This window comes from Denticeps clupeoides, chromosome 4, assembly GCF_900700375.1.
Source record: "Denticeps clupeoides chromosome 4, fDenClu1.1, whole genome shotgun sequence".
Lineage (NCBI taxonomy): Eukaryota > Metazoa > Chordata > Actinopteri > Clupeiformes > Denticipitidae > Denticeps > Denticeps clupeoides.
The window spans coordinates 1,499,557-1,526,844 of NC_041710.1; the positions used below are offsets into that span (position 1 = coordinate 1,499,557).

The 27,288-nt window shown below is 48.6% G+C and overlaps 3 protein-coding genes across 10 annotated transcripts; 1 reads left to right on the forward strand and 2 right to left on the reverse strand.

The window, feature by feature from the left end:
* Positions 1-5,589, reverse strand: LOC114788699 (divergent protein kinase domain 2A-like). Of its 8 annotated transcripts, XM_028977521.1 has the most exons (5): positions 5,497-5,535; positions 3,621-3,747; positions 2,822-3,543; positions 1,301-1,604; positions 1-562 (listed from the first exon to the last, which is right to left on the reverse strand). In XM_028977521.1, exons 3-5 carry the CDS (start codon positions 3,473-3,475, stop codon positions 243-245), a joined length of 1,278 nt encoding a protein of 425 aa, XP_028833354.1. In that variant the 5' UTR covers positions 3,476-3,543; positions 3,621-3,747; positions 5,497-5,535; the 3' UTR covers positions 1-242. The 8 variants fall into 8 exon arrangements, with proteins under 8 accessions (XP_028833354.1, XP_028833352.1, XP_028833351.1 ...); XM_028977519.1 differs by lacking the exon at positions 3,621-3,747 and having other exon boundaries at positions 5,497-5,589; XM_028977518.1 differs by lacking the exon at positions 3,621-3,747 and having other exon boundaries at positions 5,485-5,567.
* A 9,872-nt stretch (positions 5,590-15,461) lies between these two features.
* On the reverse strand, positions 15,462-17,737 carry LOC114788809 (carbohydrate sulfotransferase 2-like). Its single transcript, XM_028977720.1, has one exon. The coding sequence runs from the start codon at positions 17,531-17,533 to the stop codon at positions 16,145-16,147; it is 1,389 nt and encodes a 462-aa protein (XP_028833553.1). The 5' UTR covers positions 17,534-17,737; the 3' UTR covers positions 15,462-16,144.
* Positions 17,738-18,730: 993 nt separating this feature from the next.
* pls1 (plastin 1 (I isoform)) lies at positions 18,731-25,932 on the forward strand. Its single transcript, XM_028977108.1, has 17 exons — positions 18,731-19,434; positions 20,236-20,340; positions 20,484-20,656; positions 20,902-21,062; positions 21,334-21,463; positions 21,533-21,665; positions 21,743-21,824; positions 21,901-22,066; positions 22,146-22,288; positions 22,475-22,570; positions 23,596-23,791; positions 24,729-24,807; positions 24,894-25,008; positions 25,081-25,214; positions 25,302-25,425; positions 25,496-25,620; positions 25,694-25,932. The coding sequence occupies exons 3-17, from the start codon at positions 20,590-20,592 to the stop codon at positions 25,830-25,832; spliced, it is 1,890 nt and encodes a 629-aa protein (XP_028832941.1). The 5' UTR covers positions 18,731-19,434; positions 20,236-20,340; positions 20,484-20,589; the 3' UTR covers positions 25,833-25,932.
* Positions 25,933-27,288: the final 1,356 nt, after the last annotated feature.

Consider the following 27,288-nt stretch of genomic DNA (forward strand, 5'->3'; position numbering starts at 1 on the left):
TTTACTCAGAAACAATCATTTAATGAGTCTGTTGCCTGATTTTTTCACACATTTCAGGTCGTCCACAAACACACAGAGCTTCTAAAAAGGTGAATAAATCTCGGGTTTCTTTTAAAAGATCCTGCAGGAGGGAAGGCGTGGCTACACCAGACTCCTCCCACACACTCGTGTACCGAGGCTCCAGTTCTGGCGGGAAACGCGGACGTAGCTTGTGGGCGTGGCTGGGGGCGGAGGCGGGGTCACTACCTCAGCTGCGTCAGGAGGTCCCGCAGCTCCCTGGCGGCCTGGAAGCGGCCGTACGGTCTCCTGGGTCTGGTGCATTCGTCCAGCAGCGCCTGCAGCTGCCCGTCTCTCACCACGTCGGCCGGCGGGTCATGGAGAAGCCCCCCCGTGGTGCCGCGCCACGTGGCGAAGCGGGACAGGAGGTTCTGGCAGACGGCGTAGTAGTTGTGGTCGTTGGTGACGCGAGAACACAGGATGTCCTTGGAGAAGGAGAGGCAGGCCTCCTTGTCACAGTCCTCCACGCGGCTCTCGTACCAGACGTCATATCCCTCCGGTTTATCTGGAAATAAAACACATCAGATGATAATCCGATTCCAGGACAGGACAGATTATTGACTTCACGTTACCATGGCGATGCAACACATCGCTGGTGGGTGGTGGGCTTTAACATGAAGATGAAAGTTGCTGAAATGATATCTGAATTTACAATATCAACAAAGTGAAAACAAAAGCTATTTTCTTAATGTAACAAAAACCCACTGACGAATCGGCTTTTTCTTTATAAAGAATGATGTGTAGAGACCTTAATATTGTTCATTCGTTACTTTGCTCCTATTCGTGCGTTCATATTTCAGGCTGGATGTGGTTCTGTGGTTCGAACCGCCGTTACAATGCGACTCGGCCTGACTCCCTCACTTCAGCCGATCAATGGGGAGGAGAGGACCTGAGAGGGAACAGCTGCTCGTCAGCAGAACAGCAGAAGTCCTGCCAGAGGAGCAGAGCGGGACGATCAGCTCACTCGATACAGCCAATAAGTAATTAGAGGAAATGAAGTCGGCCTCCGCCAATCACTCTCAGGGGAGCCAATTACGGGGAGGCTACACACACACACACACACACACACACACCACAGGCAGTCACAGAGCTGGACGTGATATGAAATGTGTGTTTAATACAGGATCTGACTGTCCCATCGGCGCTGATCACGTCCCACGATTCAGGTTCAGGATGCTCTTAATATTCGAAATGACGTAATAATGGCTTTTTCAGCGGAATGGGATGGCGCGTCGGAACGTACTCTGCCTGATGAGCTTTTTGTCGGCCACGATCACGTTCTCCGCGTCCACGATGATGACCTTCCCATCGCGGGAGCCAACGGCGAAGTTGTCGAAAGTGACGTCCAGCAGGTAGAGGGCAAAGTCGAAATCGTTGTTGGTCAGCTGCTCGGCGATGTCCATCAGCTGCCTGGCCAGGTCCACGCGCGTCTCCCAGGGGGCGTGGTAGTAGCTCCACAGCTCCGCCCCCACGTAGTTCACCGCCACCATCCGGCCGCACGCGCCCAGGTACTTCGCGAACGGCCAGCCTTCGTCGGACGGGAAGCTCTGGGAGACCAGGACAGAAAAAGGGGACGTGTGATGGTCCCGTTTCATAAGGAGACATGAAATATGAATCGCTGCTTAATATTTCATCACATGAGCTGAAACCGTTTCAGACCTCTAGCGACGTGACCCACAATGCAACGCTGCACCAGGGGATGCACCAACTGCACTGATGGCAGCAGGCCAGAGCCCCGCCCTCCTGTGCTTTTCTTGGTGCCAAAATGTCTGTAAATGTAAATTTTTTTTTTTTTCCTTTTCAAAAGGAGCAGATGGACCAGCACTCAGCAGGAGAATCAGGGACGGGTCACGTCTTCACAATGTCCAGCACAACTCCCCCGGCCTTGACTCCGCCTCCCGACGGCCCCCACCACACACCTCCCCCCTGCCTTCCCACGGACACTAAAAATATCCCGAAACCCGCTGCGAGGCGGATGGAAGACGGTCCGACTGGAGATGGCGGAATCGGGAACATCACAACGTCCAAAAACGGCCGCGTGGGTTTAATTACGCCGGCGGAACCGCCTAATCACTCTTTCACGGATCAGGACCTGCCCACATCAATCGGAATTGTGCAGAGTGAGGCAGAAAACAAGCTGGAGACCCCCACTGCCCGCCCATTCGTTCGCAACCTCAAAAGAGGTGAAGGTTCTTCATACACCGACGTAGACATAATCTATCCCCCTCTTCCAGTGCAGTTCTGTTAACATACATGGAAGCCTGGGAGGAGGACAACCCACAGGGGACCACCAAGGACCACCCTCAGGGCTCCACGGGGTTTATAAACCTGCTTCTCAGACCAGTCGGGCAGACGAAACGTTGTCAAGTCCAGTTGCCAGTGAAATTACCGCTCTTGAGTCTGTGAAGATCCTCAGTCATCCAGGTCTGAGAGTTGAGTCATGGCAACTTCTGGAGTCTTTAAGGTGGAGACGTTTCCTTCTGCGTCCACAGAACTTTGTTGGCTTGTGACCACAAATTTAGCCTCCAGGTTGGTTTCACCTGATATGAAACGTATCTACCATAAAGAAAGAAGTCCCGTTTTCCATGACTGAACTCCCAGACAACCTCTTCTGAGATAACCATGACCCGGACGACTGAGAACCTTCACAGATACTTGGTCTGAACTGTTCTTTGGAAATTTGACGCTGATGAGAAGGAACTGATATATAAAACAGGGATGCTTCATCCTCAACTTCAGTTCAGTGATGGAGGAAGTGGTCTACCTGCAGCACCAGCGGCTCGGGGTTGAAGGCCAGGGTCATGAGCAGCTGCATCCTCTCAGCGTCCTTCAGGTTCTTGAGCAGGAAGCTCCCAGAGTCCTTGGTCTCGGCGTACCTCCTGACGATGCGGTCCAGGAGCCTCTGGGAGGGGCAGTGCACCAGGTCGGACCAGCCCTCCACCGCCTCGGGCGTGAGGAGCCGCACGTCGCCGTTCAGGCGGGAGAACTCCGTCTTGGGCACGGCCTGCAGGAGGTCGCAGCGGGGCCGTCCCGTGGCCCTCTTGCAGATCTTCTGGTCGATGTCGGCCAGCTCTTGGTTGGAGCCGAGACGTTTGAGCACCACCCTCCGCGAGCCCTCCCTCGGCTCACCATACTGGGCGAAGAAGACGTTCTTCACGTTGAAGAGGTCCAGGAAGCGGAGCCGGCCCCACATCTCAAAGGAGACCTGACCGTTCATGAACTTGCGGCACCAGCTGGTTCCGAAGCAGGCGGGGCACTTGTTGAGGCCGACGAAGCGGCGGTCCGCCAGCTCGTTGCGCTGGAAGGAGGCGATCAGGCTGTGGGTGTTCATCAGCACCACCCCAAACAGCGCCGCCGCCACCAGGACCTTCCCGCATCGGTACAGGCGGCTGACCCTCAGCGCCGAGAACCCCAACATGCTGGAGGGTCAGAACGGGTCCTCAGCTACAGGGCTTCCTGGGGACATCTCGCTCCCATGGCAGGCCACTAAAAAACGATGACAGGAAGGAGGTTACGGGGGGCAGAACTTACAAGAGACCCATCCCACGATCCCCCACATTCACCAGCAAAGATCTCGTCGGCCCGCTGACAGAAGGGAACGTGAACCGGTCCAGATCGATCGCTGGGAACATCGGGAACAGCCAATCAGCAAAGTAGTGGGCGGGGACAACATCGAACCGTGGACGTGGTCTAGAACCGAGCCGGGAACATTCGATCAATAATCCTTTCCTCTGCTAGAGATGGGGATCTGCTGCAGCATTCCATCATTCCACGGGTTCGATAAATAATATTTCATGGTTATCTATAGCCACGTGTTCGTGCGTTTTAATATTAATTTAATATCAAGAACGTCACACTCAAGTGACGACTTTCTGCGACTTTCTCTACTGAAACCAACTTTTAATGGATTAGGTAGAATAAAAGACTAAAATAAAAGCCTCGTCACGCCGCTCCTGTTCCTTTTACATCAGAAGTGAAATTCAGCTGACGCGCAACATAAAGGGCCACAGAAATCTCCGCCATCTTTGCAATTAAATTTAATTGGCCTTAATAATTGGAGAGATAATATTGAAGTGAAGGGATATCAGGCGAGAGAACGAGCGTAATCAGGTGACCACAGATTAACCTCGAACACCCCCCCAAAACCCAATATTGATTATCGATCATCTCAGCACGCTTATCAACACCCGATACGACATGAATCGACATATGGCGCGATACGAAACGTTCCAATATGACGTCTCTCTTCCTGTAGGTGGTGGAATCTGCACCACTGAGCTTTCTGCACTGATGCTCCACCACCAAATAGCAAAATGGGAGGAACTCCCAACAATATTTCCGCACCAGTTCTCCTCACCATTCCATACGCCTCACCCGACACTCGGTTATTGACGAATCCCGACCAGTTTTTTCTGCATGACTTCACATTATGTTTTAAACACGTCAATGAGATGAGCGTTGAGGCCTCGTTCACACCCCGACCAGACACCCCAACCCCACTCCAGCACCAAACAGACATGTTGCCACCTTTTATCACGTCAGGGATGAGCTGTCAAATACAGGGTCGACTCTCGGTAACAGGTCAGAGGTCAACCTGAATCTCTCCGTCGAAATAACATACACGCCCTCACTAGTTCCTTCTGATAAGTGTTTATTTCTGTTGATTGTCCAGCATCCGCAGATCAATAAGAGTTCCATCAGCAGGAACCTCTGTGAGTTCAGAGCTGTGAGGAGACTCCTGTCAGGGACATCGACCGCAGGTCTGATCACGGAAGCCTTCATCACGCCATGTGAAGGACCATTACGGATCATATCTGATCTTCTTGTAGAATCTCACTTCATATTTTATTACATTTTTTTATTAATCCAGAAAGAGATAAACTCTGGAGCAGAGCTTTGAAGAAGAATAAAGAATTATTCTGTTTTCAGACAATAAGCAGCAGCTTCCTCTGGGCCACCGTGACCCACATGTTCAGCGGAGCCTGGTGGGTCACATGGTGCAGCTCTGACTGGAGATGAATGAAAACATTCATCATCATCATCATCACCTCAATTCATCACCATTCTTCTCTGGACGCAGGACACTACAGCGTGGGAACAGGTTTATGTGAGATTTCCCCGCGAAACAGCAATAAATCAGCAATAAATCAGCAATAAATCAGCAAGCCAGAGTCCAGAGCAGAATTTCAAACTTCATACGCCAGCCGTCGGGACAGAACCAGGAGACCCAGACTCGGAACTTTCACTCCCTCCGTCGGTAGATCAATAACGATAACAACGATTATTAAAAATAATGTACAAATTAATAAACATTTAATTTTTATCTTCCCGAAAGTTCTCCGGAGCGGACGCTTTATTTCTGCCTTCCCTTCACTTTTATCCGCGTAAAGCGGCTGCGGCTGAACAGAAAAACTCGGCTCGACTCGCCTTCTTACCCACCGGTCCGCAGGAGGAACGTGGTCCGGCTCGGAGCGCCACCAGCTCCGCCAGCAGCAGCTCCGCCACCAGCGGCGGCTCTGGACGGGTCTTCGCGACACCCCGGCCGCTTTACGGCACCGGTTGCCTGGCAACGGAGCGTAGAGGCGCACGGCCACGTGTCTCTCATTTCTACACTTTTTACATTTACAGCATTCATCAGACGCCTTTATCCAGAGCGACTTTTTACCAAATCATTCAGAACATTTGTACTTTACACACCATGACAGGCAGTAGTAGCCTTGGTGGTAGTAGCCTAGTGGGTAATACACTCGCCTATGAACCAGAAGACCCGGGTTCGAATCCCACTCACTACCATTGTGTCCCTGAGCAAGACACTTAACCCTGAGTGTCTCCAGGGGGGGACTGTCCCTGTAACTACTGATTGTAAGTCGCTCTGGATAAGGGCGTCTCATAAATGCTGTAAAATGTAAATGTAAATGACAGGCGCCCAGGGAGCAGTGTGTGGGGATGACACTTTGCTCAGTGGCACCTTTGCAGATCGGGATTCGAACCGGTGTGTTGTTCATCTCAATAATGCATGGCAGGAACAAAAGCCAAGATTCTCCAAGAAGAACCTTCCTGAACCTCATGGGAATCACCTCACTGTCCAAGATTCGTCTCCTTGTTTAACTTGTCACAATGACCCACCTGACCACTGGCCGAATGAAAACAGCTGCTTCATGGGCGGCTTAGTTTCACCATGGACCATAAACAAGTGAGTTGGACAGTGGACAATTCACCTGGCAGGTCCATGAGGAGGTACAGATACCACTTCTGGTTTTGAATGTACAAGATATTCAGCATATAATTACAGGCCCCCATATTTCATTTATACAAATAAAGCACTAAAAAAGTATATATCTATAAAAATCTTTTTACAGTAACAAGGGCCAAAAAGGGACATAAGGCGCTTCAAAGGAACTATGCCTTGTGCAAACAGTGTGTGCAATTTACACACACTGTACTCTGCTGACCTCTACTGGAGAAATGCTGCAGCGCAGTGTAAATCTGTCTCAATTACACAGAATGGGGGAGAAATTCTATTTGACATCATTTAATTATCCTACAGTGAGGAACTAATTATTCATTTACATTCGCATGTGGGTGGTAGTAGCCTAGTGGGTAACACACTCGCCTATGAACCAGAAGACCTGGGTTCGAATCCCACTTACTACCATTGTGTCCCTGAGCAAGACACTTAACCCTAAGTTGCTTCAGGGAGACTGTCCCTGTAACTACTGATTGTAAGTCGCTCTGGATAAGGGCGTCTGATAAATGCTGTAAATGTAATGTAATGTAATTTACATTTACGGCATTTGCAGACGCCCTTATCCAGAGCGACTTACAACGTGCTTTCAAGTTACCATCGATGAAGTGATCAATTCTGGTTCATTAGGACCCCAACTATGAATACAATATTTTTATTCACTCTGTTGTAGATTCTGTACACAAGTTAGATAATAAGAAGTTTTCAAGTTAATCTAAATATTCTCTAAAGAGGAAGGTCTTGAGCTGTCGTTTGAAGGTGCTCAGTGACTGAGCTGTTCTGACCTCGAGAGGAAGTTCATTCCACCACTGAGGGGCCAAGACAGAGAAGAGTCTAGATGAGCGTCTTCCTTTTACCTTCAGAGATGGAGGGACCAGGCGAGCAGTACTGGAGGCTCGGAGTATACCAGGTGCAGTTCGAGGTGTAATAAGGGCTGTGAGGTAGGATGGTGCTACTCCATGTTTGGCTTTGTAGGCCAGCATCAGTATTTTGAACCTGATGCGTGCAGCTACTGGGAGCCAGTGGAGGGAACGTAGCAGAGTGGTGGTGTGGAGAACTTGGGAAGGTTGAAGATCAGTCGTGCTGCTGCATTTTGTATGAGTTGTAGAGGTTGGATGGTACTGCTAGAAGGGAGTTGCAGTAGTCCAGTCGTGAGATTACTAAGGACTGAACCAGTAGTTGGGTGGCCTGGGTTGACAGGTAAGGGCGGATTCGTCTGATATTGTAGAGAAGGAATCTACAGGAGCGGGAAAGGTTGCTGATGTGAGTCGAGAATGAGAGTTGGTTGTCTATTGTTACTCCAAGGTTGCAGGCTGTTGTAGAAGGAGAGAGCTGCGAGTTGTCCAGGTAAATAGCAAGATCCTGATGTGGTGAAGAATCTGCTGGAATGAATATTAGTTCAGTTTTGGTGGGATTGAGTTGGAGGTGATGGGCTGCCATCCAAGATGAGATGTCGGTTAGACATGCAGAGATTTTAGAAGCAGCATGTAGATCAGAGGGAGGAAAAGAGAAGAGGAGTTGTGTTGTCGGCATAGCAGTGGTAGGATAATCCATGTGAGGAAATGACCTCACCAAGTGATCTCATGTAAAGGGAGAAAAGGAGAGGACCTAGCACCGAGCCTTGAGGGACACCAGTGGAGAGTCTACGTGAGGTAGAGGTGGATCCTTTCCAAGTCTCCTGGTAAGATCACTCATCAAGGTAGGAAGCAAACCACTGCCATGCTGAGCCCTGAATTCAAAGCCTCTTCAGGATTGACAAGAGAGTCTTGTGGTTAACGGTGTCAAATGCTGCAGAGAGGTCGAGGAGAATAATAACTGATGACAGTTTAGCCAATCTGGCTGCATGTAGCTGCTCAGAAACAGCCTCAGATGGTTTGAAGCATTGCAGAAGGGATTGGATCTAGTGGACAGGTGCCTGTAGATATTATCTGAATGATTTCAGATAATGAAACCCCGGTTTCATGATGTCATGCGATTGCGTCCTTCTTCTTCGTCATCTCATCACCTCTTTGTCCTCTTCTCCGTTCACCTGCCTCGTCATGCCAGCATGGTTGTGACAATATATACATATTCACAGGTTTCATTATTCAGTTGCACTAGTAAATAAAAAGCTAATAAGCATTTAACATTGCAGTAAAATGTATATTGAACGTCATTTTATGAACTAAATGTGTTATAATAATCAAGCCGTTCCTTCAGCAGCACACATCTTCAAACAGAATCAGCTCTGAAGATCCAAAGAGGCACTACAGTCTGCAGGGACAGTTCAGTCACGGAACTGGAATGGACTCGATCCGGTCCAACTGGTTTTCAGACAGAAAAGAGGGAATATCAACCAAATACTGTGTATGATTTATAGATTCAGAGCAGAATGTATTGTGTGCATGTATATTTTTTCTTTGAAAATCTTTTTTTATTTTACTGGGCGGTGGTGGCCTAGCAGTTAAGGAAGCGACCCTGTAATAAGAAGGTTGCCGGTGCGAATCCCGAGTCGCCAAGGTGCCACTGTCCCCACACACTGCTCCCCGGGCGCCTGTCATGGCTGCTCACTGCTCACCAAGGGTGATGGGTTAAATGCAGAGGACATGTTCCGTTGTGTCACCATGTGCTGTGCTGCAGTGTATGACAATGACAATCACTTCACTTTCACTTTACATTGATATTTACCCAGAATATGGGTTAAACGGAAGCCAGTGCTGTGTATATTGTGTATATTGTGTGTTGTGTGACAGTCCTGGCTGACACTTGTCTGTTAGTCCGTTTGTATTTTTTTACATCAACGCTCTGAGATATTTAGCACAAAGAAGTCTAACTAACATTCTATATACATCAAACACTATACACACACACACACACACACACACACACACACACACACACTATTAGTCAATTTCATCTAAACCAAAGGAATTCAATTGACTACTAAAAGTGTTGTCCTTCATGGAGATGAGGTGAAGAAGAGTTAAGATGTAAAATCTCTCGTTGTAAAGTGACCTGCAGGAGGCGCTCAAGCCACAGAATAAAAAAACTTTTATTATCTTTATGACTTGCTGTTTTTTTTTTGTTTTTTTTTTTTTAAATAAGCATGGTGGTTGCTGCAGGCATGAGGGACACGACTGTGAGGAGGAGTCAGGATCTCATCCAGCGCTCGGGTCAAGACCAAGTCTTAATCTTAATCCGATCTCTGCTGCTTTATGTAACATGGTGGTTTTACACTAATCTAGACTCACTGAGGAAGTTCCACATGCAGGTACGGTGAGAGGAGCAGATGAAGCCTGTGATGTGGTCACACTTCTGTCTGCTGAATCAGAAGAGTCATTTTTATGACAGATAAATGGGACATTTCCCACTCTCAAAGCAGCGAGTCTCATTTTTGTGCTTAGAAGTAAAATGCTTTCTGCACACTCATTAAGTCACTAATTAAAGTCCAGTTATCCCACTGAATAACTTCACCAACGGTCCACTTCACAAGGACTTCTCAGCAGGGTGAGCAATAAATGGGGAACTTGTCCCGCTCATGTAAAGTAAAGTGTAGTGATTGTCACATGTGATACACAGCAGCACAGCACACGGTGCACACAGTGAAATTTGTCCACTGCATTTAACCCATCACCCTGAGTGAGCAGTGGACAGCCATGACAGGGGACGGTGCTTTGCTCAGTGGCACCTCAGTGGCACCTTGGCAGATCGGGATTTGAACCGGCAACCACCTGATTACAGGGGCGCTTCCTTAACCACTAGGCCACCACTGCCTCCACATGTAGCGGCCCTTCTTCTGCCTTGTGTATTTTTTTTATTCCACTCCTGGAACAGCAAATGACGAGCTGACACCAAGAGACTTGCTTAACCATGTGTATTCTGCACAAAAAGCAAAGACACGTCACAACATCGCGTCTCCTTCCTGCGCCTCTCTCTCTTACAGCCCACGACATGTACATTTACATTAACAGCATTTACCAGACGCCCTTATCCAGAGCGACTTACAATCAGTAGTTAGAGGGACAGTCCCCCCCTGGAGCAACTTAAGGTTAAGTGTCTTGCTCAGGGACACAATGGTAGTAAGTGGGATTCGAACCCAGGTCTTCTGGTTCACAGGCGAGTGTGTTACCCACTAGGCTACTACCAGACCAGAATAATAACATAAAATATATACAGGGTGGGCCATTTATAAGGATACACCTTAATAAAATGGGAATGGTTGGTGATATTAACGTCCTGTTTGTGGCACATATGTGAGGGGGCAAAATTTTCAAGATGGGTGGTGACCATAGTGGCCATTTGTTGTCGGTCATTTTTTGAATAGGAAGAGGGTCATGTGACACATCAAATTTATTGGTAATTTCATTGGTTTTAACCAATTTATTGGTTTTAACGTAAGTTTATTCTTTCATGAGTTATTTACAAGTTTCTGACCACTTATAAAATGTGTTCAATATCACCAACAATTCCCATTATATTAAGGTGTATCCATATAAATTGCCCACCCTGTACAATTTATAATAAAAAAAGAAATAACATTCTGCGTACCAACCCCATGTACCTCTTACAGCCCAGGCCCATGTGTTCAAGAGAACAACAACAACAACAACATTTATTTCTTATATAGCCCAAAATCACATACAGTATGTCTCAATGGGCATAGAACCGGGACAGAACCGGGTCCCCAACCCACTAACCCAAGGGCACGGCTGCTACCACACAATTGTTGGGAGGGTTTTATAACTCACATAACTTTCTACAATAACCATAAATTGAACAGACAAAAATACAGAAACATATTTGACATAACCAGAAACACTAACACACTTAGACATTCTACAATTAATTAAACACCCGAATTGTCACTATCAGTCAAGTCAACTTTATTGTCAATTCTGCCACATGTACAGGACATGCAGAGAATTGAAATTACGTTACTCTCTGACCCATAAGAATAACATTAAATACAAAAACAGTAACAGTAACGAATACAGAGTATAAATACAATTTAAAAAGAAAGGCACAATATACAATTTTAAAAACACCATGTACAAATAAGGGCACATGGTGGAGAGTGCAACATCAGGAGAGTGCAAAAACCAATAGTTTTTAGTTTAAAGTGACGAAGTGAAAGTGAGGTAGATGGCAGACCAGAGCTGCACAGAGTGACTGGTGCATGGTCAGTTTGTGTGATTTAGAGTTCAGAAAGTTTGTGGAGCAGAAGAGGGGAGTGAGGGGAGTGGGGGCAGAGCCGGGAGGGAGTTGAGTTTCCTGACCGCCTGATGGGTGAAGCTGTCCTTCAGTCTGCTGGTCCTGGCCTGGAGACTCCGCAGTCTCCTCCCTGATGGCAGCAGGCTGAAGAAGGTTTGCATTGGGTGGGTGGGATCAGCTGCTATGCAGAGGGCTTTCTTGGTGAGGCGTGTACTGTAGATGTCTTGGAGGGAGGGGAGAGGGACACCGATGATTCTCTCAGCTGCTCTGACTATGCGTTGGAGAGTTTTTTGACAGGACGCATTGCAGGCTCCAAACCACACAGTGATGCAGCTGGACAGGATGCTCTCGATGGTTCCTATAATCCCCACACCAGAACACAGGTAACCTAAATAAAAGTCTTTAGAAAATAAAAGACACAAAGCACACATTTATAGAAATATACTTATAAATCTCCGGCACATCCACATCGATCAGTAACAGAGCTGAGATGAAACGGTGTCTCGCCATCTACTGGCCTGGCATTCATACTGCAGAGAAACCTCCACCACCCTTCATCACCCTTCATAGAGCCGAACACAGCACAGCATGAATGACATGCTGCCTCAGCCGATCCCACATTCCACTGGGAGCAGGTTGCACCATTCTGTGTGTGTGTGTGTGTGTGATGAAGTTACCTGGATGGAACTGGAGGGATATATACCAGACTCATAACGTCTGATAAGCAGGTGAAGAAGCCGTAGAAAGATCTGCAGCATCGCGTCTGGGGACCTGCTGTGATTGTTGATGCTATTTCCCAAAATGCCATTCGGTTTGTTGGTTTTCCAGCCACAATGTTTCATACAGAAATAATAAGCGCATAATAATACTGTTCTCATGCGCAGTGCATGCATTTTTTACTTAGGATTCTACACACAACACCCCATAATGACTACATGAAAAAAAGTTTACTTGAGGCTTTGGCAAATTTATTAAAAATAAAGAAAAATTGAGAAATCACATGTATATAAGTATATAAGTATTCTCAACCTTTGCTCTAAATTCTGTTGATGCACTTTTGGCAGCGATTACAGCCTCAGATCATTTTGAATATGATTATGACATTTTAAAGTCTCTCCAGATTCAGGCCTGGGCTCTGGCTGGGCCCCTCAAGGGCATTCACTGGGTTGCCCTGAAGCTTGGCTGCGTGTTTGGGGTCGTTGTCCTGCTGAAAGATGAACCGTCGCCGCTCTGGAGCAGCTTTCCATCCAGGATGTCTCTGCTGTGATGCACTGTAAACCCATGCAGTAGTGATTACTTCTCAAAACGTGGACTGGAAATATAATATGTATTAAATATATTAATTTCACATTTCAAACAAGCTGTAATTTAAGATATATATATTGGTTGTGGTTTAAAAAACAGACATTCTGTGTAATATAATATAATATCGCGCCTTCTGTACTGATGCTGATGATGAGGCTTTCCGGTACGCTCCACCAGGCTGTGGGAACATTTCAGATCGAGTAAACCGGCTCTTCTCAGAAACGCAGATTGAGATCTAAACTGAGCCCCAGTCTTCTCTGGATGTGTGTGTGTGTGTGTGTGTGTGTGTCTTGTAGATGAACAAAGAGCTTTGAAATCCAAGAGCAGAATAAAATACCAGATGAAAACGGCCGCCACCTCACCTGGATGAGTAAAAGCTGGCCTGCTCAGAGGTCAGAGGTCACCGGGGGTGCTGAAGAGTGTTCTCTGGTGAGAGCATCTTTCCCAGAACCAGAGACACTGGCGCATTCAGCAGTCCTTGTGACAATGGCACTGTGTTTGGAGATGGTGTCCCGCTGCTGGGAGGGTGGAGAACAGCGTGGGAATACTGCCATGGCAACAGCGGCTCTGCAGGCTGGTGTGAACGTGTTGCACCCTGTTGACCCGTGTGTTGTATTCCGGTGGGACGCTGCAGCTCATCGGCTTTCTCGTGCAAGTTCATGGCGGAGGCTCCTCTCTGCTCACCCGGCACCACCCTCCACACTAACTTACATTTACAGTGTTTACCAGACTCCTTTATCCAGAGCGACTTACAATCAGTAGTTACAGGGACAGTCCCCCCCCTGGAGACACTCAGGGTTAAGTGTCCTGCTCAGGGACACGATGGTAGTAAGTGGGGTTTGAACCTGTGCCTTCTGGTTCACAGGCGAGTGTGTTACCCGCTAGGCTACCACCACCCACACCGCCCAACTTCATTTTTAACTGCGTTAAACTGAGAGCAGCTCCTGCATCCGACCACTGGTCAGGTACGTGTGGGCGGGCTTACCTGCCAGTCCCATATTGTGTGTGTGTGTGTGTGTGTGTGTGAGAGAGAGAGAATCCTGAAGTCCCAAAATATCTGACTTAAGACAGGGCAGGAGAGGAGAGCAGTAAATACAGAGTGTGTAGTGTGTGTGAGTGTGTGTGTATAAAATCTTAATCCAGCAATTAGTTTAAGGACAACGGCTCACTAATGGCGTCCACACACGGCCCACTGTACTGATCTTCTAGACACGGGAGATCCTGCTTCCATGGTTCCAGGTTCTCTGGATGATTTTGTTGTTGGAGTCGTCTGACCTCCTGAGCACCAGCGTGTGTGCGCACACACACACACACACACACACACACGTGCACACACAGCCTCCATCCCTGGTGCGTGCGTGTGTGGTCGAAGTCTGATTTCAGAGGTTCTGTTATCAGCCTAAACCCAATGATGGTGCAAAAGTTGAGGTAAAAACCAAACCCAGAAGCAGAGGAACCTCCAGCTGACATGAGTTTATTCCTTCATTCATCATTTATTCATCTCGCAAAAGAAATAAACAGGAAAAATAACCCAGAAAAAATACAAAGCCGCCCCGTAATTTACCTCCGTCTACCTTCAGGTCTTCTCCAGATCTTCTAAATTTCAACTCTCTATCACACACGTACGGCGCGGTCCAAACTGCCCACGACCAGACATCTGACTGCTGCTTTTAATAATTAATAACTGGCCGAAATTAATATTTAGACACAGTAGATCTTGGGTTCTAGTTCAGGTTAATGAATGACACCAAATCAGATTTTCCACTGATCCAGCGTTCACACTCACTCACCTCCATCAAGTTTGTGTGTGTGTGTGTGAGAGTGAAGCCTCATACTGAAACATGAGAAGGATTCCTGATGAAGGAAACGGTCAGCAATCATCAGTGAGTGAGAAGATGACAGGTGGAGAATCAATAAAAATCCAGAAGCTGCGTCACAGTGGACGGTGGCTCCAGACAAGCTTGTTCAGGGACACGTTGGTAGTGAGCGGGATTTGAACCTGGGTCTTCTGGTTCATAGGCGAGTGTGTTACCCGCTAGGCCGCTACCACCCAAGTTTAATACGTGAACGTTCTGGATTGTGGTTCTGCATTGATTAAGAACCAGAACCTGGTCTTGTTATTCTTCTCATGGTCCATCCATCCTCGACCGCAGCATGTCAGTCCCACCACCATCTGCTCACACCGACACCAGGGCCTGATGGGACACTGCACGCTGCCGTTACCATGACAACCTTCTCACTCTGCAGGGATGAGAGTGATGACCTGACACAAGCTTCCCTGCATCAGGATTCTGGAATTCTGCGCAAGACCCTCATCTAGAGATGAGCACTGGGTGCCCAGGGTGGCTGGGTGGTATGATGACAACATGTCAATCAAACAACTCCAGCATTTGACCACACCCGTTCAGCCGGATGCAGAAGAAATATTTCATTTGAGGCAAGAGGTCAAGTGAGACCTTTGATCTTCACAACTGTAACATGTTATTCACCACTGAGCTCAGGTGTCAACTGTGCACACACATGCATGCACACATACACACGCATGCACGCACACACACACACGCTCGCAAACACAAGCATGCACGCACGCATGCACATTCACACACAAGCATGCACGCACACACACGCATACACAGATTCACACACAAGCATGCACGCACACACACAGACACATGCATGCACACACACGCATACACAGATTCACACACAAGCATGCACGCACACACACAGACACATGCATGCACACACGCACACATACGCATGCACAGGCGCACAAATGTTGTGGTAAAGCATGCTGAAGCTTTTCCCATAATGCACTGCACTGCACTGCTCCATGTAATGGAGTCATTAGGCCCAGTGTTTCCATTCTGCTGACTGATAAAGACTCTTTCAGGGGGACGGTCATCTTCCGATCAGGATACCAGCACCTGGAGTACAAACGTCCAAGATCAGCAGGCCACAGCCCTTAACCAATCAGAGTGACACAAACTACAGCCCCTCCCACAGGGACACCTCCAGAATTCCATTATTCTGTTTCACTAAGAGGAAGATTCGCTGTGAGAGGAAAATGTGTCCGATTCTCTGTGGTATAATAACGCCAGTTAGAAGTTTATAGAAATTCATGATTCAGGCCACGGTTCTGAATCCACATTCAATCTGGGATCTTCTTCTTCCGAAGGTTCTTTCATGGAAGTCGATGGGAATAAGACACGTCTGGAGCAGCTTTCATTGGTTTTTGGTCAGACATTCCTGTTATTATAATAAATTATTCAAATGTCCAGATCCTGACAGAAATAAAGAACCGACAACATGTGCTATGTGCAAGAGGAGGGGATTCGTGGTGGAACGTCACAGTCTGGGCGCCACCAGTAAAGACTTGCTGAGGTCCTTGGCGTGTCCCGGGGTCCGGGCGCGCACGTATCCCAGCAGCTCCATGGAATGGTGGCAGTACTCCTCCACCTGCCTGATCTGCTGGAAGCTGAGCGCGGTCCTCCAGGCGTTGGCGGCCTGGGTGGCGTTCCGGGACGAGACGATGAAGGGCTTGGTGGAGGAGCCGGAGCCGCTGGTCATGTTCAAGGCGAAGGCCTCGATGTCGCCGCTGGTCGTCAGGTTGACGAAGCGGTAGATGCTCCGCAAGCTCTTCACGGGGTCCTCCACCAGGTCCTCGTAGCGCACCACCGCATACTTCCCTCGGAACCAGTCCGGCGGGTCCAGCGCGGTTCTCAGGGTCCGGGACGTCCGGTCACAGATCACCTCCATGGCTCCGATGGAGTGGAAGTCTGCCCCCTCCTTCTTGTTCAGCTTGTGGGCGGGGTCCGCGAACGGCGCCCGCCGCAGCTTGGGATCCCTGCTGCGGACCACCTGCAGGTTCTCCCGGATGAGCCCATGCCGGGACCGGATCCTCGAGTTGGCCACGGCCCGCGGGTCCCGTACCAGGTGGATCACTTTCAGGTCGACCGAGGGGTCCTCCATCAGAGGGGTGAGGACGTTGACGTCCAGAACGCGCACGCCCTTGATCACGATGGTGTTGTACTTCGAACACTCGGCCTCCAGCACGCCGAGGCCGCGCGGGGGACACTTCTTACACACCTTCTCCTCCACCAGGCCCACCACGTCCCTCCGGTAGGCCCCGCACAGCGGCAACGAGCAGATGACCTTGTTCAGCGTGGCCCCGAAGATCCCCAGCGAGCTGACGTTCCGGCCGCCGGGGCCGTTGTACAGCTGGAAGACGGACAGGTCGCAGCGGTACAGGGAGCCCAGCATGTCCCGGGCGGCGCCCTGCAGGGACACCGCGTCGCCGGGGTACAGCTTCTGCCAGATGTGCCACATGGGCTCGTACAGGAAGAAGACGTCGGGGTTCTGGTTGAAGAGCTCCCCGAAGAAGGACGAGCCGGACCTCCAGGTGGTCAGAACGTAGACCAGCTGCCTCCGCTGGGCCTGGGGGGGTCGGTAGAGCAGCCGGGGGTCCGGCCGGCCGTGGGGGACGCTGCCCTGGACCAGGTGGCTGCACTGCTGCGGCTCCCTGGCCCGCTTGTAGTTAACCAGGTTCAGCATGGTGAGAAGGACCAGCAGGAAGTAGGCGACGATGATGAAAATCCTCTTCCTGCGCAGGACCTTCATCACGACGCCGGGGTTGGCCACGATTTTGGGGCTCCTGTAGATTCGGTGCTTCCTCAGGAATCCTGCGTCCTTCTCCCATGGTGGCGTGAATTTGAACTGGTACGGCCTGTTTCTCATCGGAAACGGCGGCGGCTGCGACCCGAGTTCAGCAGCAGCGCTCAGCGCCTCAGCCCGGCATGACACCGCCGACCAGCGCCTTCACTCGACACACCAGACACGCAGCGGGCGGACGGCAGGCAGGAGCCCCGCCCACCCGCGGACGGAGGGCGATGTGATTGGTCGGTCGCAGGTCGGAGAGCGATTTGATTCGCCGGCGGGCCCGTCAGAGCGCATTCTGATTGGCTATTCGACTGTCTGCATCCAATCGTCACGCCTCCTCGAATCAGAGCGACGAGAACGGGAGCGGCGAGGAATTTCCGTCGAGTTTAAATATAAACGTCATTATTAATCATGCACCATTCTAGTGAGGTTCCCTCCATTCTGTAAGGAAAGCAGACGATCTTGCGCGATGTTTTTTCTGTGAATCCCAATGGAAGAATCATGGATGGAGCATGAGCGCCATCTGCTGGACACGACAGCACATATTGTTCCATGACTCTTTCTTTTTATACTTCTCCTTTTTTAATTCCATTAATAATCGGTGGATGTGTTAAAGTAACGTTTCAGTTCAAGTGGAGAGAAAAGTAATTTAGAAAAAATGATAAAAAAGAAAAACCGGAAGGCTTTCATTTGATTATTGGGATGAATTAAGAAATGTGTGTGTTGTGTGCGCTTTAAGTTCTGCCCAGATGTGGGCAGAGGGGTTTATAGGTGAGTGAATACCACATGAAGTGTCTGTAGTTGTGAGTGTGTGAGTGAACGCTGTGTGTGCACCTTGCCCTGCGCTCCAGACCAACAGTATGAAGTGAAAGTGGAGTGATTGTGAGACACTGCAGCACAGCACACGGTGACACAGTGAAACGTGTCCTCTGTATTTAACCGTCACCCAGGCGCCCGGGGAGTAGCGTGTGGGGATGGTACCTTCATCAAGGGGACCTCAGTGGCACCTTGACAGCAAACTTCTGATTACGGGGCCACTTCCTTACACGCTAGGACACCACTGAGAGAGAGAGATTGTGTGAGTGAGAGAGAGAGAGTGAGTGGTTAGGTAGGATTCTGAGTTTTGTGTATTACTAACTTATCTAGTCTGATGTTTTCTGAACCCAGATCCAGGAGATCCAGGGTCAGAATGACGGTCGGCATCTGCCAACTGCCTTTTAAAGTGTCACACAGCTGTGGCCCACATGCTCCTGTTCTCTGTGACCACATCTGAACCACATGACCTAATGAGTGGCGTGCAAGCATGGTGAACTCTGACCTGTGACCCCTGCTACTGGCGTGACAGTCCAGCTTCCATCTCTCGCGGTGTGAAATGTTGTCCCTGAGAAACGCGTCTGTGTCTCCCCTCTCCTCAGGTGTTTCTTCTGCTGACCAGGACGCTCGCACACTGCTGCTTTGTTAGTCTCATTAAATTATTTACAAGTGAGAGACGCTGCCCTCAGGCCTGCAGGGCTTAGCCGTTCCAAGGAGAGCAGTCACCTTCGTTCTCTGCAGCTGAAACAGGACACTTTCTCTGAGTCCACAGCTTCACTGAGCATGTGATGGTCCTCGGGACCAGCTACAGACCAGGGCCAGTGAATTGTTGGGAAGGATGAGATGGTGGAGAACATCTGTGGCTCGGTTCCTGCTGATGGTGGCCTGGCAGGCAACCGATCCTGTCTGAGGATCATCAATAATGCAGGCGTGAGGAGGTGCTACAGCTCAGAGACGGGTCTCACAGCCACCTGGTCGTCCGGAGTCGAGTATCAGTGACGCCCCCGGGCCGTGGGACAGGTGATCCGACGTCCCACCATCCTCCTCAACCCTCTGGATCCTCCGAGGAGGTCTTCGGTCTCCTGTGGAGAGACTCCGACATGATGCACTTGCCACAGCAGTGAGGGTCCATTTCACCTCTGCTCTCAGATCAGTGGTCAGGAGAGGTAAGAGTCCATCAGTCTTCAGTTGTTAAGAGCATGAAGGTCTTTTCCTGTCTTTGTCAATCTCACTGTTTTACTGACAATGTTGGTGCTGCTATTATTCAGAGAAAGTGAAATACTCAAAAAAAAGCTCAAGACCTTCCTCTTTAGAGAAGATTTAGATGAACTTGTAACCTTCTTCTTGTCTGACTTCTGTATAGAAACTAGAACAGAGTGAATAAAAAGATTGTATTCATAGTTGGGGGTCCTAGTGAACCAGAACCGGTCACTTCATCCATGGTGACGTGGAAGCACATTGTAAGTCGCTCTGGATACGGCCGTCTGCCAAATGCCGTAAATGTAAATGTTAAATGCAAACGAATTAAACGGCATAAAGTCTCCACTTCCTGTCCGATGTTATGCGCGGTGAGAAGACCTGTTCCTGTAGTCCATAGCATGCTGTCATGCTCACCTGCAGCATAGCTCAGCTGCTGTCGCCCACACCCCTAAATAATAATACAATAAAGCTCTTCCGTATAGAACCGTACTGACAGAACTGCGCTGCAGTAACCGTGTTTCGGGAATGAAAGCGGAGGTCATATCCCGCTTCTTCCCACTACGAGATTCTGAAACTCATATCATGTTCCAAACCTCCGAACAGGAAATCAAAGTGCTGTTACACCCCGACCATTTCTGACCCATTTTAGAACATAGAAGAGAGTCTGTGGGGTGAAAGGTCAATAGACAGTGGAGTGTGTGTGAGTGTGTGTGTGTGTGTGTGTGTGTGTGTGCGCTAATGATTAACCCTCCAGCACTTCATTACAGCGCCTGGCTCACGGCGGAGAGCAGAACACCAGGCTGGACACCGGGACCTCCTGAACCTCGGAGAGACGGCACCCAGGCCTGTTCGCACCGGAGCATCTTGTGGCTGTAAGTTCACGTCTGGATTACGTGGTCATCAGCTCTCGGTCTGTTCAGAGTAAAAAATGGTTTCTTATTTAGAAGCTTCAGTTCCCGTTTTAAATCCCGACTTGGCAGAAGAGAACAGGACTTTTTTTTTTTGTTTGCGGCAGGCATGAAAAACTTGAAGGCACCAGGTTAGAAGAACCATCTCGCTTAGTTCTGCTGTAATCCTGTGAGTACAGTTCCACTCCTTGCCCAGTCCATCGGGAGTCCAACATGGAGAACGTGACCCAGATCTCCCGGGAGGACCTGGAGGACCTGAGGGAGGCCTTCAACAAGATCGGTGAGTCTGGGTCCGTCCGACATGACGGGCAGGACGGTCATTTTACTAATTTGGGCCGCGTGCGTAGTTCATGACCATCTTACCCAGTCGAAACCCATTCATCACATGCTGGCGGTCAAACATTAGCCGTTTTTTACAGCCTTTACAGCCCCGCGGCCGTTTATGAGGCTGATAACGTTCCTCGATTCGGAGCGCTACGTCTGTATGGGGGTTCAGAGGTGAACAGCAGTCTTTCCGCCCGACAGATATCGATAACAGCGGCTATGTTAGCGACTTCGAGCTCCAGGAGCTTTTCCGGGAAGCCAGCTTCTCACTGCCTGGATACAGGGTGCGGGAGATCGTGGAGAAGTTCATGGCTGGGGACACCAATAAGGACGAGAAGCTGAGCTTTGAGGAGTTCGTCTCGGTAAGCCTGTTGCTGATGAGGTCACCTTCTGACCTCTTTCACGCAAGAAACGTGAAGTTCCAGGTTTCATTTATTGTTAGAAATGATGAAGAATGACATCACATCATTGGTGCCATGTCAAACGGTTGCCGCTGGTGACACTAGTATTGCTCCCATCATGTCACCACAGTGATTTGAAAAGCAGCTCAAGGCCCATAGTGAGCAGAGGGACAGGGAGGAACCTGAGAAGTTCAGCATGCAAACGGCTCACCCTCTCACAATGACCCCACAGATCTACCAGGAGCTGAAGAGTAAGGAGATCAGAGAGACTTTCCGGAAGTGCCTCGCCCGGAAGGACGGAATTCGCTCGTTCGGGGGGACATCGGGAATTTCCAGCGAGGGGACGCAGCACTCTTATGCTGGTGAGAGAACGCAACGTGCTGATTCCATGGAGAGGGAGCCTGGCCTCTGACGTTCCTGTTCTGTTGCAGACGAGGAGAAGGTGGCCTTTGTGAACTGGATCAATAAAGCTCTGGCAAAAGATCCTGACTGTAAACACCTTGTCCCCATGGACCCGGAGAACGAGAGCCTTTTTAAATCAGTAAAGGATGGCGTTGTGTTGTGGTAATGGGATTTTGTCCAGATTTAAGTTCCATGATCTCTCTTGAAGACATCTCCAGACGTCTCTATTCTCTCCTCAGCAAAATGATTAATCTGTCCGAGCCAGACACCATCGATGAGAGGGTGATAAACACGAAGAAGCTGACAACTTTCACCATGAACGTGAGTGAGGATCAGGGTCTTCATCTGCAGAGGCGCTGACCTTGACTTTACTCACTGCAGTTCTCCATCTCGGCAGGAAAACCTGATCCTGGCTCTGAATTCCGCCTCGGCCATTGGCTGTACCGTGGTCAACATTGACCCTCAGGACCTGAAGGAAGGGAAACCCCACCTGGTTCTGGGTCTCCTCTGGCAGATCATCAAGATCGGCCTGTTCGCAGACATCGAGATCTCCAGGAACGAAGGTCTGAACAACATGGATTGGATTTGATGTGCATGTTATGTGTGTAGTGACCTGCTGTGTGTGTGTGTTTGTGTGTACAGCCCTCATTGGCCTTCTACAGGAGGGGGAGGAGCTTGACCACCTGCTGGCAATGTCTCCAGAGGAGCTGCTGCTGCGTTGGGTGAACCACCACCTCCGAGCCGCCAGCTGGCAGCCAATCCGCAACCTCACTGAAGACATCAAGGTGCGTCTCTCCATGCCTGGTTTAACACAAATTCAATCATGTCCACCAATCACGACCAGGGACACAAGTCTGGACAAAATTCTCCATTCATCTTAGTTCTACACCAGTTTTAAAAGACACGAGCATCTGTGAAAACGCAGGTGGCCACAGAATGATGCTGAGATCTTTTAACGCTCCTACCTGCAGGACTCCAAGGCCTACTTCTACCTGCTCAACCAGATCTCCCCCAAGGGCAACGGGGGAGACGAGCTGCGGATTGACATCGACATGACTGGAATAAGTGTGAGTTCTAAAAAAAAAAAACCCGCACGATTCCGCTTGCTGACCACGCCCATTCCTCTCTGGCCGCCGTGCCTGGCGTGGGAAGTGAGATGCTACATTACACTGACCCGGCAGGGGACGTCTCACACTGGCCAGACGCATCTGAACTAGGGCTGGGCAAAACAATTATTTCATAACCGTTTCATCTAGTGATTCTTATTATTAATGTTTTTTACGATGCATTTTTTGCAAATTGGTTCGGCATGATTCTCGATTATTTCCACATTAATTGACTAATATAGCAATTTACACATTCTGATTTAAATATCCGAATGAAAAAAAAAACATTAATGTCTTAACATTCCAGTACATGTTTATTGCTCTTAATCTCAAAATAACAAGTAAGGGTTAAATCGGTGCAAAATAATGTCAGCGGTAGCATTCAATAATAAATAAAAAGGCAACCCGGAATACCTTCTCGGAGCAATAACCAATGTAAATGTGGCGGCTTGAAAACAGGAAGTGTTTTATTAAAAAAATAAAAAAACAGCAGGAACGGAAGCCGGCCGCCCACCATGGTGTCCTTCCCGAACAACAGAATTTACGTTGAAAACAGTGACCGTATATTGTCACAGAATCTCATCAGCTGAGGATGTAGGCGATTTTACCGCAGGTGTCCAGCATCATGCAAAGTTCATTTTGCAAATATTTTATCAGGGTAACGATATACAGGGTGGGCCATATATATGGATCCACTTTAATAAAATGGGAATGGTTGGTGACATTAACGTCCTGTTTGTGGCACATTAGTATATGTGAGGGGCAAACTTTTCAAGATGGGTGGTGACCATAGTGGCCATTTTGAAGTCGGCCATCTTGGATCCAACTTTTGTTTTTTCAATAGGAAGAGGGTCATGTGACACATCAAATTTATTGGTAATTTCACAAAGAAAAACAATGGTGTGCTTGGTTTTAACTTAACCGGTATAGAGTGAAAGAAAGGAGGACGGTAAAAGTTCTTCTATGACGGACATTTTCCCACTCAGGAGCCTGATGATGAACAGAGGGCGGAGCTTATGCTGCAGCAGGCCGCACGGCTGGACTGCCGGCAGTTTGTCACGCCACAGGACGTTGTGGCAGGAAACCACAAGCTCAACATCGCGTTCGTCGCCAATCTGTTCAACATGTACCCCGCCCTGCAGAAGCCCGCAGACAGCGAGATTGACCACGCCCTTCTGGAGGGTACGTCCATCCAGACAAATGCGCTCAGATGTCTCTGGAAAAGTCTCAGCAAATTATAGGCCGCTGTCTGTCGTAAAGTAATGATGACTGTTCGACAAGATAGGAACCAGTTAATGATTGACAGTCAGGAATTCCATGTAACTCTCAACGAAGCCACCAGGGGCAGCAGAGCAGCGTTTGATTAACAGGGGACAGCTGATTGGCTGGGTGAGCGCTGATCACTCTGGACTCCTCCCTGTTTTTCATGCAGAGTTGACCCCTGCCATTGTAGGTACAGTACTCTGTTTGGTGAACACACGCTGGGTGCGCTTGTCTAATTTCCGCTCTGTATTCGCTCACTTCACTCTGGACCTGCGTGGACCTCAGAGGTTCCTCAGTCCTCTCTGTGCTTGAACCTGGACTGAATTGCATACCCAGTGACTGCAGTGAGCTGGAGAAAGGCTGATAGCGCAGGGCCACGTGTGGGATTTCCAACGCAGGCTTTGGAATCAGCGCAGCATTCGTTTTTTTTTTTGTCCCAGGGACATTTGTAGTTGCCAGCAGCTTAGCAGATCATTCCTTCATCTGCTGTAATAGGAGTAACAGGAGGCGTTTTGGGGTTTTGAAGTTGAAGTTGAATTTATTAGACGGTACACAACGTTTAAACAACGTTACGTACTGACGTAACGTGAACGTGTGAGACTCACATACTGGGCGACATAAAGTGCACCCAGGGGACACGGACAGAACAAGAGTAGCATGTAGACACCAATGAGACTGACTGTATGTGGGTATGTAATAATAATTGACACCAATCTCCTCAGCATGCATTGCTTTGTGTGCTGTGAACACTGGAAAGATATTTTGTTTTGCGGTTTGTTTGTTGAAGACATCTGTGATAAGTGAGGACCTTCTGATTCTGCGTTCCTGGTGGAAATAACACTGTTTGCCTCGGCAGGGGAGTCCCGAGAAGAAAGGACCTTCAGAAATTGGATGAACTCGTTGGGAGTGGCTCCATACGTCAACCACCTGTACAGGTACAGCAGCGGCTGCCGCCGAGGTTCCCACCGTGGTCCTTGGGCCCGTGTCTTCACCCCAGCCCTGTCTCCTCTCCCCAATGCAGCCACCTGATGGACGCCTTGGTCATTCTGCAGCTGTACGAGAGGATCGGGGTCCCTGTCGATTACAGAAAGGTCAACAGACCCCCATTCCCGGCCTTGGGCGGCAGGATGAAGAAGGTCGTGAAGCAACGATGAGGACATTGGAAATGTGCACGTCTTCATCTGACAAGGTTCTTGTTTGTTGTGCAGCTGGAGAACTGCAACTATGCAGTAGAACTTGGCAAAAGAGAGGCCAAGTTCTCCCTGGTGGGAATCGGAGGGGAGAACATCAATGAAGGCAGCACAATGCACACACTGGCACTAGTGTGGCAGCTGATGAGGAGGTATGAACCTTCGCGAGAAAATGACTTCTCAATACGTCCAGGTGTTGGGAAACAGGATGTCTTGTCTTGCGCTCCTGTTGAATGCAGGTATACGTTAAAAGTCCTGTCCGACCTTGGCGAGGGTGAAAAGGTCAACGACCAAATCATCATTAACTGGGTGAACGAAGCTTTAAAAGAGGCAGGCAAAGGGACGTCCATCACGAGCTTCAAGGTCAGTAGCGGCCTGCTTCCGAGCAACAAAGTCTCTGTCCTGGAGAACACGTTTCTCTTCCCCTGAACAGGACAAATCCATCAGCACCAGCCTCCCAGTGATCGACCTGATCGACACCATTGTCCCCAACTCCATCAAAGGCGAGATGGTGAAGAGGGGAGAGCTGAGCTCAGAGGACCAGCTGAACAACGCAAAGTAAGCAGCCGAGCTTTCTACCCACAATCCCTCTGGCTCCACTGCTCACGCCGACAATCTTCCCATCACACAGATACGCCATCTCCATGTCCCGTAAGATCGGGGCAAAGGTTTACGCCCTCCCTGAAGACCTGGTGGAGGTGAAGCCCAAGATGGTGATGACCGTGTTCGCCTGCCTGATGGGGAGGGGCATGAAGAAAGCGGACAGCTGAGGTGGCCTTCATCTCGATTCCTCCTCTCTTGGTGCTTCTTTCATTTTTCCTCTGTGATTTGTGTTCGCTGTCATTGTGAGTAAATAATTTTTTTGTTGAGTGTGTGCAAATGTGCAGGTTCCCCAACTCTGTTCTTCTACAATGTTCATATGAGGATAATAAACTTGCCAGTCAAAAACCACCATGACGAGCCTGGCCCGTTATTCAGTCCTTCTATTCCTTTAATGCTCCACACAGAACATTACAATAAAATTGTAGTTGTGTTTGTATGGTTATTGTTGTGGTTGGTTTGTTATTTACATTTACAGCATTTACCAGACACCCTTATCCAGAGAGACTTACAGTCAATAGTTACAGGGACAGTCCCCCCCTGGAGACACTCAGGGTTAAGTGTCTTGCTCAGGGACACGATGGTAGTAAGTGGGATTTGAACCCGGGTCTTCTGGTTCATAGGCGAGTGTGTTACCCGCCAGGCCACTACCACCCTGGTTAATGTTTGAGTTGTTGTGATAATGGTTGTATTAAGTTGTTGTGGTTGTGTTGTTGTTTGTGTTGTTGTGATAATTGTTGTGTTGTTGTGTTTGTGTTGTTGTGATAATGGTTGTGTTGAGTTGTTGTGTTTGTGTTGTTGTGATAATGGTTGTGTTGAGTTGTTGTGTTTGTGTTGTTGTGATAATGGTTGTGTTGTGATAATGGTGGTGTTGAGTTGTTGTGTCTGTGTTGTTGTTATAATGGTGGTGTTGAGTTGTTGTGTCTGTGTTGTTGTGATAATGGTTGTGTTGTCATAATGGTTGTGTTGAGTTGTTGTGTTTGTGTTGTTATGATAATGGTTGTGTTGTGATAATGGTTGTGTTGAGATGTTGTGTTTTGTTGTTGTTATAATGGTTTTGTTGAGTTGTTGTGTTTGTGTTGTTGTGATAATGGTTGTGTTGTGTTGTTATAATGGTTGTGTTGAATTGTTGTGTTTGTGTTGTTGTGATAATGGTTGTGTTGAGTTGTTTTGATAATGGTTGTGTTGAGTTTGTTGTGTTTGTGTTGTTGTGGTAATGGTTGTGTTGTGATGTGATAATGGTTGTGTTGAGTTGATGTGTTTGTGTTTTTGTGATAATGGTTGTGTTGAGTTGTTGTGATAATTGTTGTGTTGAGTTGTTGTTTGTGATAATGGTTGTGTCGAGATGTTTTGATAATGGTTGTGTTGAGTTGTTGTGTTTTTGTGATAATGGTTGTGTTGAGTTGTTGTGATAATGGTTGTGTTGAGTTGTTGTGTTTGTGTTGTTGTGACAATGGTTGTGTTGAGTTGTTGTTTTTGTGTTGAGTTGTTGTTTGTGTTGTTGTGCTTGTGTTTTTGTGATAATGGTTGTGTTGAGTTGTTGTGTTTGTGTTGTTGTGATAATGGTTGTGTTTGTGTTTTTGTGTTGAGTTGTTGTTTGTGTTGTTGTGCTTGTGTTTTGGTGTT

Bases quoted from the DNA above. Each gene is read 5' to 3' on its own strand.
- LOC114788809 (XM_028977720.1), bottom strand. From the start codon at position 17,533: ATGAGAAACAGGCCGTACCAGTTCAAATTCACGCCACCATGGGAGAAG.
- LOC114788699 (XM_028977519.1), bottom strand. From the start codon at position 3,475: ATGTTGGGGTTCTCGGCGCTGAGGGTCAGCCGCCTGTACCGATGCGGG. The intron at 1,605-2,821 runs GTAGACCACTTC...CTGGTCTCCCAG, and splicing joins CCGAGCCGCTGGTGCTGCAG to AGCTTCCCGTCCGACGAAGG. The intron at 563-1,300 runs GTACGTTCCGAC...TTTTATTTCCAG, and splicing joins CAAAAAGCTCATCAGGCAGA to ATAAACCGGAGGGATATGAC.
- pls1 (XM_028977108.1), top strand. From the start codon at position 20,590: ATGGAGAACGTGACCCAGATCTCCCGGGAGGACCTGGAGGACCTGAGG. The intron at 23,792-24,728 runs GTACGTCCATCC...TTGCCTCGGCAG, and splicing joins TGACCACGCCCTTCTGGAGG to GGGAGTCCCGAGAAGAAAGG. The intron at 25,426-25,495 runs GTCAGTAGCGGC...TCCCCTGAACAG, and splicing joins CGTCCATCACGAGCTTCAAG to GACAAATCCATCAGCACCAG.